Below are 12,047 nucleotides of genomic sequence, written 5' to 3'. Positions count from 1 at the left end.
CCTGCTGTACTTGTACCCTGAAAACAGCTGTATTCCAAATCAGCACCCAGCCATTAGCAAACCTTGATGAGGATGGCCAGGTTTACACAAGCATTCCACTGAAAGTGGCAAATCCATTTTAAATCTCAGCACCTTGTCCTATTTTCTTTTAAATATGGTAACTCCACTATCAAAGCAAGGCTCCGTGCAGCACAAATCAAAATGTAGCATTCCAAAAATAAACTGAATTTAGTAGTAGCTGCAGACATTTACTGGCATTGGATTAAACAGAAATATACTCCCTATGCAAATGATAACACTGTAAAAAAGAATTTACTCACCTAGAAACTGAATGAGGCTGAAATAATTAGTGTTAAAGTTTATAATCCCCGATTTTTACATAATAGTTACATGACCACAAGTGATGCATAAAAGGGGGAGAAAAAAAAATGAAGTGTTTAACTTCGTTGATCAGTACGTAAGTTTACTGATTTGGCTTTCAGAATTTAGTCACGTGCAGCGCCAGCTTAAAACTCCAAACGCTGCATGTCCTGATCAAAATCCCGCCTGAAACAGAGAACAAAAAGATCTCGCTTTTAATTCATTTAAATGAAATATCTGAGTTGCAAAGAGGAAAAAGGAGACGTGCGGCACTTTAAATTTAGAGCTGTATAGGAAATTGCACATCAAAACTACACAAAATGCAGAAACAACAACAGAAGGAAGCAGGCTTGAGCAGCACACATTTGACAAGTAAGGCTGCTGCTCCAGTTTTTGCTACGGCTTTATTAACAGCACATGAAACTCAACTACTGCTTGCTAATTCACACTTTTGAAGGACCAGAGCTCCCTGATTTTCCAAGAAATGTTTTTCCAATGTCCCAAAAAAAGCAGTTTTGTCTCTTTTGACTGCTTATATTTACCAGCACTGCTGGAAATTAAGCCTTCCACTGTTCTCTCCGTTAAGGTAGCCATCACCACTCCAGAAAATAGAAACTAAGAGCAAGCCCTCAGCCCTGCACTCTTTGTTCAGAACCTACTGATTCCTTGGACAGCATTAGGTGTCTGTAGGGCAGCAAATCTCACGACCTTCAAATCCAACAGACCTGGCCATGCTGGCTGAAGGGGTTGGAGCCTGTTTGAGCTCAGGCTCCTACCCATCACCTTGTTCACTGTCTGCTTTCCCACATTCTACCTAATTGTGCAGTATTTAAGAGTTAAGTCAGGCATGGAACAAGTTACAACCCTCTTTGCTTAACCACTGTTTCTTGCAGGAAGCCTGTAGTTTGAGGAACAGGGAGGAAAAAACAAGCCAACGTTGTCTATGTCTTCCCTCTCAAGAGGAACCCTACCAGATCTGTGCAACATCTGCTGACGTTCTGTGCCACATCAAACAAGTTACCAACGCTTAGCTCTGGATAAACTGCCAACGTAGATCTAACATGAGTGAGATGTGGGTTGATCCTGAACTTCCATAACCTCTGACAGATTTAATAGATATAAATTATCTTTTTCTTAATAAATAAAGAAATAAGGATAACTATGATAGGTAGGGAAGAATTGAGAGAGTGTTTCCTTAAGCACCTCTAGCTAGAAATTCTGGTATAACCTGCATGCTGATGTACCATAAGCAGCCCTGGGTATTTCCCCCACAGTTCAATATGAAATGTTTTCTAAGCACAGAATGTAAACTCATAATTACATTGTCCACCTGCCAACGTACGATGCTAATTTCACTTCTTCAGTCAAAATTAATCAGGACTTTAATGGACAAACACTGAACACAAGAGTTACACATTAAAACCACCGCAAACAACACCACAGCGAGATCCCAGAGTAAAACATGTCACCTGCAGCACCAGGGAATTCTGTACAAAAAGACTGCAACCAGCTAAGAGGCAGAATTGCTTTTTAAATACAACACTTTTGAAGGAACTAAAGCTGTGTTTTCTTGTCATCTTTATTCAAGTATTTCACAGCAGTTATATTACAAATTACAGTAAAATGTTCAAAATTTCCAGAAGTTCAAAAAAAAAAAAAAAAAAAAAAATTAAATAACTTACTTCAAACTAACGTAAAATGAAGTCAAACTGCAAAACATCCATTTGAACACAGTTCCGAATAAAACTATAGAATTCAAAATATACCATAGTTGATGAAGGAAGTCTACTTAATCCACCAAGTAGACACACGTTAATGAAACCAAACAGGACTCCCCAATGTCTAAATAACCCAATGTACAAGATACAAAAGATGCAAGTACAAGCCCAAATTCAAGCTTATGTTGCGATTACAAAATAAAAACAAAAGAAACGACTATCAGCTGCATGACCTGCCATTCAGGAGACTGAAGGATAAGCCCACAGCTGACCCACCGAAACAAAAAATAAAGGAAGACGGGATATTACAAAAAACAGTAATCCTATAAATACATTGGCATATGAGGAAATCAAGTAACAATACAGAGGACACAGAACAAAAAAAATAATTAATCACAGGTGAGATTCAAGCTTGCAAATACAATCAACTCCATAGCCATCGACTCCACCCAAGAGCAACGCCATCATCTCCAGTACAGCCCTGCCAGCCCCACGGAGAAACCCCCTCTCTCACGGGTGGCCACATTTCATTGACCCCAGCACAAGGACTCACACAGGAGTTTATTTGCAATTTTCACAATAAGAAACAAGGAAGAGAGGTCAATTTATACAAATTCTTGACAGTGCTATATGGCAAAAAAAAAAAATAAAATAAAAAAAAATAAAATAAAAACATACAGAGAGTAAACAAGTTTAGACCACATGGATAGATTAACAGCTGCTTTAACTCTAGAACCACCAGACATCTGTAAAGGAAAACAAAACTGAACTGTGGTTATTTGGGCTACAAAGGCGGGTATACCATTTTATGTAAGCTGTCCACTATCACATTTGAAATCAGCTACTTCTCTCTAAACAACATGGCAGCTCTCAAATTAGCAGAGCCGCCTCTTAAAGATTTTTCCCAATCAACAACTGACAGTAAAAATTTTCCTTTAGAAACATGACTTTTGAGAACCATTTTTAATGCCAGGCATTAGCTTAAACTTGCATTTCACACTCACTGGTGACTAAACTTCTCAACTGTTTTTAATTCATATAAATGTATTATCGTCTTAAAAACGTATGCAGTTTTATCTTCCACAAGTGCTGCTGTTACTTGAACAAAAACTCCTTTGAGTAAGTGAAACTGGAATAAATATTTTTAAAAAATTCTGCAGCAAGAACCTGAGACTTGCAAAAAACCCTTTTATCAGAAACTTGCTACAAAAAATCTGCTACATTTTATTTAATCAAATCTTAAAGTTTGTAACAATTTCCATCAAAATACAAAATGCTGTTAATGTACCAGACACAAAAATATCTCAAACAGGTATGACGCTAATAAATACTAAACAAAACATGGAAAAAAATCCCCTAAACAAATCTGAGATCAAAGAATCTCATCTAAAATGTGTTTTCTGCTTGTTTTTGTTGTTTTTAATCGCACTTTCCCACCTAAAAAATACAGCGATTCTGCATGGGTTCTGCATTTAGGTGTAACTAGATGTACAAGAATACCTAAAACCTTTTTCTGCCATTAGCTACAAAGAAAAACAGCGGCATTCGGGGGAGAAATAGTTCCAAGATAGAATTATGTTGAATTATAATATACAAAGCACTTTGGATTACTGCAGTAGCCCAAGGCCCGTGTTTGTTTCTCTGCAGTGGCATACTACTATTAGCCATAGAGGTGGAGACAAGTACCTTAGCTTCAGCTTGTAAATGGGAGCAGAGTGATTACAGTCCTCCATAAACACTGTTGGTAACTAAAATACAAAAAGCTGAGGTAGCTCAGTATCTCTGCAGTAGTCCAAGACTGTTTGCTCTAATTAAAAACTAATCACACCGTGTTGCATATTTCTGGAAAGACACTTGCGCAGCTACGTAGGGATACGATGGATGGTTAGAGACGGTAACACCAGCCAACTTCTCTACCACAGTTTCCACTTACATTTGAAAGGAATCAGCCCAGGTAGCATCTTAATACCGAGCTCTTGACAAAACTTGTTTCTTGAAACTGCCTAGACCGTTCTCTTCGGTTTCCAGAGAGGAAAGGTTCTGAACTACACAATTCAGACTGGAGAACTGTTGTCCGAACAGATCGATTTGAAAGGCCGTCCTCCAGTCTCCTGACATTAACAGTGCTTTGCATTGTCTGAGTCTTGAAGCCCAGTTTAAGTTTTATTTTCAGGTGAGCTTGGGCTCCAGGATTTTGACCAGCATCTTCTTACCTGCACTGCACAGTCCAAACACAGAAACCCGCCAGTATTAAACTGGCTTTTCTTAAAGAACTCAAGATGGCAACAAGGGCAACAAAGAAACGGTGGGAAAACGCTTCACTTTTAGCAACACAGAAGAGTTTCACTGTGTAACTTGTTTCTAAAACAAATCTATACCAATGAAAAAGAAATGTCACCATTTTGGTAAAGTATGTGGCTTTTTCAGAGTGTCTTGGTTTAGTTCTGTAGAGTAAGACAGGCATTACAGAACCATAATACTGGCTGCCATCCAATGAAGGGAATACAAATCATCTGTTTGGAGATGGTCATTCTGAAGAGAGCTTTCTAACATTGCCATTTGCTATAATCCGAACCAATTGATTAGCCTTATCTTTCTCAATTGACTAAAAGGCACATAATAGGCAGTTCTAGAGAGCCTCATCTTCAAATTACTGTACATCCAGTTACTCAAGATTCCTACCACAATGCATCATTGCCGCCTTTAGAACAGATTTTTTTTGTCCATTGCCCCAGAGAAGAGAAAGATCAGGAAAAAAAACAAAAAACAAAACAAAAACTAAAAAAAAGTTGCCTGTTTAAAAATATTCAACTTAGATCTGCTCTTTTCAGTTCTCTCACGTATGTTGGTCTCCACTTTGCCTGAAGTTTCACCAGAGATAATGCATGTAGAGTGAAAAAAAGAGCAGAAGAGAGAACAGTTTCTGTAGCACCAAAAATCTCCAAGCTGTGGCATTGTATTCTTTATTTATATCAGATACAACTATTTGAAGTTCCGTTTGGTTCTTGTAGGCTGGTTGGTTTCAGGTACCTGAGACAATAGCACCAAATTCAACAGAAAGAAAAAGAGAGAGCACTTAAGACCAAGGCTCTGCACATACTTGGTGCAAATGGAAACTGAATGGCTCAGAGGACTGCTCTCCCATGAGCAGTTTAAGAGAGGACAAACCCACCCATCTTGACGAGTTCACAGGAATGTTTCAAACACATGAACTGTTCTTTCCATCTCCTGCAAAAAAAAACAAAGAACTCCAATTATACACAAGTACAGAGAGAGACAAAAATAAAGTTATTTTACATCATCATATTTACTGGGACATCACTGTTTCTTTTCTTGAAATCCAAACAAGTAATTCACAGGAAAACAGATGTTTCTGTTTATTAGCTCTCATCTGCTAGCAAAAGATGGTGAAAGAGGACACTACTTAAGAAGATCTTAATGCAGAAAAGCACTCCAGTATTACAATCCATGAGAAAACACAAGACTAGTAGGGTCACGTATAAAATGTAGGTACTTGATGAGAAAGCACTGCGATAGCACACTGCATGGATCCAAGTCTTACTGCACATTTGAGCTACTGGCAACTTGGCTGTAAACACTTATCTGCACGGTTTGAAGAATCAAAGAAAAGATCAGTCTCTACACAGTTCTTCTGCATAGATGCCTTTTTAATCTACATCATATTTGTCACAGGCTTCTAGCACACTTTTAGGTGAAGATGGCAGAGGAAAAGTATGAAAATGGCTTTTAAGTATTTTGCAGGACAATACCCTATGCTACAGCCTCTCCAGATTTCGTAGTCAAATATTTATGGAGAAAAGTATTCAGGGTTTGGGGTTCCAATTAGAAACTAGCAACTGTTGTCTCTTTATCAGCAGGGTTATCAGTTGAATGACAAAGTTGATCTAAACCACTCAGCTGCTAGAACAATTTTGCCGGAGGGAAAGCATGTCCAGAGTTATGATCAGTCTGCATCAATGGTGAAATGACCCACTTACTCCTAATGTAGACAGAAGGCCTTTGAAATGAAAACACTTTAAAAGGAAATGCTGTCAGCAGAGCAGGCAACTGGCCTATATCACACTGTACTGAACTTTCCCAAGACTATCAGGAGTTTATTTTTCAATTCAGAAAAAGCTTGCACACTTTTGTATTTTAACCTAAACTGAATAACATAGTGCAAATCAGTGAAGAACAAGGAAAGGTATGTTCAGATTGATACATTCACTTACTAGGAGGGAAACCAAACCTAATGAATGGTGCCCCAGCCCAGGACAGGGGAGTTGGACAAGATTATTTTTAAAGGTCCCTCCCAACCCAAACCATTCTATGTTTCTACCCATAAAGCCTCTCCAATATTATTTTTACAGACTTCCATATAAAATAGCTACAATTAAGCCTGTTTATCAGTGCTCCACACAAATAAGGGAAATTGTTACTTAGTTGGAATAACACTTTGCAAAGCCAAGATGACCACCTGAAAGCTCCCATTTCTGTTCCATTCTTACTCTGCTAGCAAATGCATCTAAATGTTGCTGCATTCTATCCTCCTTTTCCTCTGTTATTTTAGGTTAAATTCTTAATCCTCTTCTGAGAAAAGTATAAATAGAAACAATCTCTGTTGAAGTCATTACTACACTGCACTTTCTTCTGTTCATAAATACTTCCTCTAAGTCTACTTAAAGCTCTTACATTCTAGTACAACAATAAAGTCATAGATTCTATGGAAAACCAGTCACACAAAAGTCAAATAAATAAAATGAATTCTATAACATCACCTCTATAAGTTGTGATTTGTCATAGTCTCTACGATGCCTGTAGATGCATTGGCTGAGTAGCGAATACAATCTCTCAAGTTGGTCAACAGTCAAGTTGTCACTTTTCTCAACCACTAAATTAAGCAGTTCCTGTGGAACAACAAAGGGTAAAGTTTAAAAAGCCTTTATAACCTTTTCTTCTTTTGTTTCTTCTTTTTTAAGGGCAAATTGGATTAATCTGCTTCTAAAACGCTGTTTTGCAGAGATACATACAAGTAAAATGGACCAAATCTGGCTATTAGTAAGGCCACTGCTTCCATATTAATTCAACAGAACTCAACGTTTATCTTTACTTCTGTATTTACACCCATGCTTTTCTTAGTGTTTAAGCATATCATAACCACTGCGTTCTTTGTTCTGCTTGGAATTATACTTAATCCTATTGCGTATTGGTTATTATTACTGTTTATAAACAAAGCAAGCCATGAAAAGTATCTCGATAGGTGAACACTCAAGAACTTTTGTGTTGACATGAAATTTTAAAAGTACCAAATGGAAACATCTGGAATTCCACAAATGTCAAACAATGATACAATAAAAAGCATCTGTAGGGAAAACATGTAGACCTGCTCATAAACAAATGATGCAGAAAGCGAGGGAGTCTAAATTTCTTCATAGTTCAAGCTAGTTTCTACCACAGAAGATGGCAAAATCTCTTTTAATTTTGCTTAAATTTAGACAAAAGTGAAACAAAATTAACTAGCAGAGGTCTGAACTATAGCACCAAAACATCCGCACAAATTCCAATTTACTGTCCAATTCGTTAACAATTCTTCCCACCAAGTACATATACATGGGACAGGAAATGATATGTTAACGCCTAATTACCAGGCACCTAGCAGTTCCTCAGTCACTGGAGTTCAATTAACACATAAGAGTATCATCAAGAGCCACAATCAGAATAATGGACTGTCATGTCATTACTGCATTTGTAAAGGTAGTATTAATTGGACGATAAGGCTTCAGTAGGTTCATTAACTTCTCATCCAAAAGAAAAAACAAAACCAAAAGCCACTAATCAACAAGTCATCTTCAGAAGTTACTGGTCCCAAAATACAAGTTTGTAACTAAAAATAAAAGGAAATTTTACTTTATAGAGGAAGGAAACATTTTTTTCATGAAGCCTGTTACAATTCAATTTAATTTTCAGTTCATTACCTTTAGTCTGTCATGGTCAACAACTAGAGAAGGTAATGGATCTGATGGTTCCTCTGGGGCATGCTCCAGACTTGGGAGTTTTGACTGTTCCACAGTGACTTTTCGAGTTTTCTTACTCTTGAACATACCTGTAATTTAAGGGGGGAAAAGCCATTAGCCGTATCAGTTCCACAAAATAAACAGCTTTTGTCCTAGCTTTGACTAGATTTTTCTTGGATCGTGTGAACCAGGAAAACATGACATTTCCAGTGTACATTATTAATCATCTCCACAGAATTCTCAAGGTTTATGAGAACTAAAATCACAGTTCCTAAGGCACACATGAAACATATCAACTTCAAAAGTGACCTCTGAAGTCCCAACAGAATGCTGAATGTCACTGGAAATTTCTCCTTTGCATCATTTTTGCTTAACAACATCAAATTACATAACTTTCAAAGGAAGTTCAGATATCCAGCTAACTCCCAAGACCTTCCAAAGTGACTGAGAATCCTCCCTTTTCCTTCCCAAAGCTGTTTTCATCCCTCCCTTCCCTGTTTTCATCCTCACAGTAATTCCCATCATGGTAATTCTGACATCTGCTCTAAACCCAAAACTTCATGTTTTGGTACGACTTCTAATTTCACCTACCTCTGTATTAAAGCTGCTGTCCAAACTCCATCTCTACACTTACTCACTGCCTTTCTCCTCTACAACTTCTAAATGCCTTTTTTTTTTTATTTCCTAAGACCTTCCTATTACTTACAATCATCCTTAATGCATTCAAAACACAACTATTAAATTCAGAAGTGTAATGGCTCTAACGTACATTGCACTCCTCTTCTGATAACCTTAGGAGCTTTTCTCAGCTACGCTCCTCATCCTTGGAGAAAATGTGTATACACACATTTTCAGCGTGTATACAGTGATATTCTCATAATTCATCTCTCTCATTAAAGCTCATTTATTTTGTAAATCTCAGTGCTAACTTTTGAAGTAAAGATTTCATTCTTTTACATAATTCTGAAAAGCTAATTAAAAAGGCAATCATGCATAAGGCTTTTATTTATCTTCCCTGAGGAAACTTTGTCTCTTTTCTTCAAAGGACACGGTCCCTTCTTTTATGCACCACCAGGATTTCCCTTCTCTTATCTTTTTGCTGCACTACTACTGCGCTGACTGTAAATCCAGATACTTACTCCAGTAGATAAACAATGATGTATCTGGCTTTTGCTGAGCTTAACTATTTTAACTTTCATTATGAGCCCACGCTTTATTTTTTTAAGGAGTCATTCAAGATTAAATACATTCTATATTTCTGTGGTTTTTGATCTTAACAACAACTTTTACGACAAATTCCACCAAAAAAAAAAAAAAAAAACAACAAAGAATGTATCACGTATACCCAACTACATATCATACAGTTATTTATATTCATTGATAATAGTTTTTATATCTTGAATTGTAATTTAAATAACGTTATCGCAATACTTACAATGTCTCCCTTCTATAAAGTATTCTGGTTTTTTAATGCTTTAAATATGAAGAAAACTTATTTGCTCAAGATAACATAACAGCAAGTCAACAGTGAACTTTTAATTGATTTATGTGGAATTAAATGGTATAAGCAGAAGTTTCAAATAACTAAACATGAGATTACAAGATATAATAATTATCATAACTCGCGTTGTTACAATTAAAAAATATACACATTAACATGGACACTACAATGACACTGAGAATAAACTATACCTTCTTTATCTGTTTCAGCATCTTTAGTCTCAAGTTCTGTGCTCTGTAGTGTTTTTTCATTATTGCTGCAGTGTGGTACCTCGGCTTTCACTAAATCATCTCCTTGGTTTTCACTGCAAGGCTCTGTTTTCTCCTTTGGCTGATCTTCAGAAGATTTTTTCTTGTCAGCAGATCCAGCGCTGTTGTCATTGGCTGAAGCAGCATCAACTGATTCCACTTTACCATTATGGCATGCTGGAACAGGTATACCCTCTAAGCTGTGTACAGATGTCTCTCCATTTACACAGTCTCCTTTCAATGTAGAGTCTTTCCTTAAATCCTTTTCAGCATTCAGGGTAACACTCTCGGTTATTAAGAGAGATTCATTTGAGCTCTCTTCTTCTGTGGATGCAAAGTTGTTTTCCTTTCCTGATGTTCCATTGTTAAGCCTCTGCTCTGCATCTATATCCATAATATCACAAGAGGATTCATCATTTGTCAGAGAGAGATCTCCTATTTCCTCCCCATTCTCCTCAATGCAGTCAGTGCTGATTTCTAGCTCACCATTTTCCAGCAATTTACTGTCCTCTCCGTGATTTTCATCATCAGCAAACTTTGCATCATCTTCATCTTTCTTTAAATTATTGACTTTCCTCTTCTTAATAATGCCTTTGCCCCACTGTGAGCGCCGTCTTGACTTCCTCCTTATTCGAACTGAATTACAAGGGGGAAAAAAAGAATTCAGACATGCAAGTACCTCCCATTAAACAGACTAGTACATCTGAATATGCTGTATTGTACTGAATATATTTTATACATACTACGTATCCATTTGAAGGTAAATCACTCAAAGAAAACAGCTAAACAATGATGTAGAACCCAGTCCCCTTTTTGTAACACCAGCTACTCGAATCTATTATACAACAAAAGAGATCGAAGCGAAATCCGTGTACTGTTAGATAATTCATGTTGGAGGGTACATCAGGAATTCTCTAGATCAACCTCCTGCTCAAAATAGGGTTAGCTATGAGGGCAGACCAGGTTGCTCACGGCTTTATCTGGTCAGGTATTGAAAAACTCCATAGATGTAGACTACATGACCTCCATGTGTCTTGTACTGATGCACAACTGAACATCTCATTTCTATTTATGTCCACTGTCAATTCAAACACATCTTCAGTTATTAAATCACCTGAGGAGTAATCCTTTTCTCCATCTCCTGTTCACTCTCACCTCTGTACACAAGGTCACTGCACTGACAAAACGTGGCTTTAAAAGAAAAGGACTTTTTTCTTCAAGTCCAGACCATTTTAGCAACCCAGTCTACAGCAAGACCTGACAAACATTTGTGTTTATGTATTCAGTCTACATGAAGAACACAAAACAAGACTCTTAAAAAGAACTTACTAATCCAGCATCATGTCTTTCTCTCGCTATATGCAACTCAACCCAAAGCAACATTGGTAGATGATTCTTTTACCATTACTCTGCATTTATACTTTCTTACTTTTCCTTTTGGAAGAGGCCTAGTAAGACACAGCTCAGAAGACTAAGGAAAAGAATGGGAAAAATGGAAATGCCTATATTCATATTAAGGCAACAATGAAAACTGTTATTTTGCAAAGTTGCAGCCAAGTGTTTATAACTGAAAATGATAGCCAATACTTAGCAGATTAACAACAACTCCATTTCAAAATGGGGACCTGCTGAGCACCTCCATAACGGTCCTCCTGTTCATAGGTTGCCTTGATTTATGGGGTATCAAGTCCTAGGTCTGCACCTGCCAGCTTCACACTGAGTTACAAAGATTGGTGTTTATTAAGTTGCTTTTAAGATGCAAGCACTATGTAGGTACACATGTTGAGAATTAAATGACAGAAAGTCACAGAGCATCAGGCTCAGCACTGCTAGCTGGGCGAGAGAAGGGACTGTCCCACACAGCTATCTGGTGCAGCCTCCCTTGCAGCACCATGTGTAGTTTTGGGTACCACAACAGAAGGAGGACATAAAACTATTAGAAAATATCCTAAAGAGGGCTATGAAAATGGGGGAAGGGTCCAGAGTGCAAGACATGTGAGGAGCAGATGAGGCCCCTTGGTTTGCTCAGCCCAGAGCAGAGGAGCTGAGCAGAGGCCTCCTGGCAGCTGCATCTCCTCACAGGGAGCAGAGGGCAGAGCTGAGTTCTGCTCTGGTGACATCAATGGGGCCCAAGGGAACAGCATGGAGTGCACCAGTGGAAGCCCTCGCTAGATTTCATTATCTACATTCTCCTTACGTTTACTGG

General features: G+C 37.8%; 1 protein-coding gene across 3 annotated transcripts in view; it reads right to left on the bottom strand.

Moving 5' to 3' along the window:
* Positions 1-1,921: 1,921 nt before the first annotated feature.
* ATAD2B (ATPase family AAA domain containing 2B) overlaps positions 1,922-12,047 on the bottom strand; it is a 71,636-nt gene continuing 61,510 nt past the window's right edge. For 2 of the 3 annotated variants that reach the window (XM_072333269.1, XM_072333271.1), the window contains exons 25-28: positions 9,785-10,477; positions 8,054-8,181; positions 6,857-6,985; positions 1,922-5,306 (exon numbers count right to left, since the gene is read on the bottom strand). In XM_072333269.1, coding sequence (XP_072189370.1) covers positions 5,265-5,306; positions 6,857-6,985; positions 8,054-8,181; positions 9,785-10,477 — 992 coding nt within the window. In that variant the 3' untranslated portion in view covers positions 1,922-5,264. The remainder of the gene's footprint in view (positions 5,307-6,856; positions 6,986-8,053; positions 8,182-9,784; positions 10,478-12,047) is intronic. The other variant, XM_072333270.1, reaches the window with a different exon arrangement.

The sequence above is a fragment of the Excalfactoria chinensis genome, chromosome 3 (assembly GCF_039878825.1).
Source record: "Excalfactoria chinensis isolate bCotChi1 chromosome 3, bCotChi1.hap2, whole genome shotgun sequence".
NCBI lineage: Eukaryota > Metazoa > Chordata > Aves > Galliformes > Phasianidae > Excalfactoria > Excalfactoria chinensis.
The sequence above is the reverse complement of the archived record's forward strand: the minus strand, read 5'-3'. Positions and strand labels throughout refer to the sequence as shown.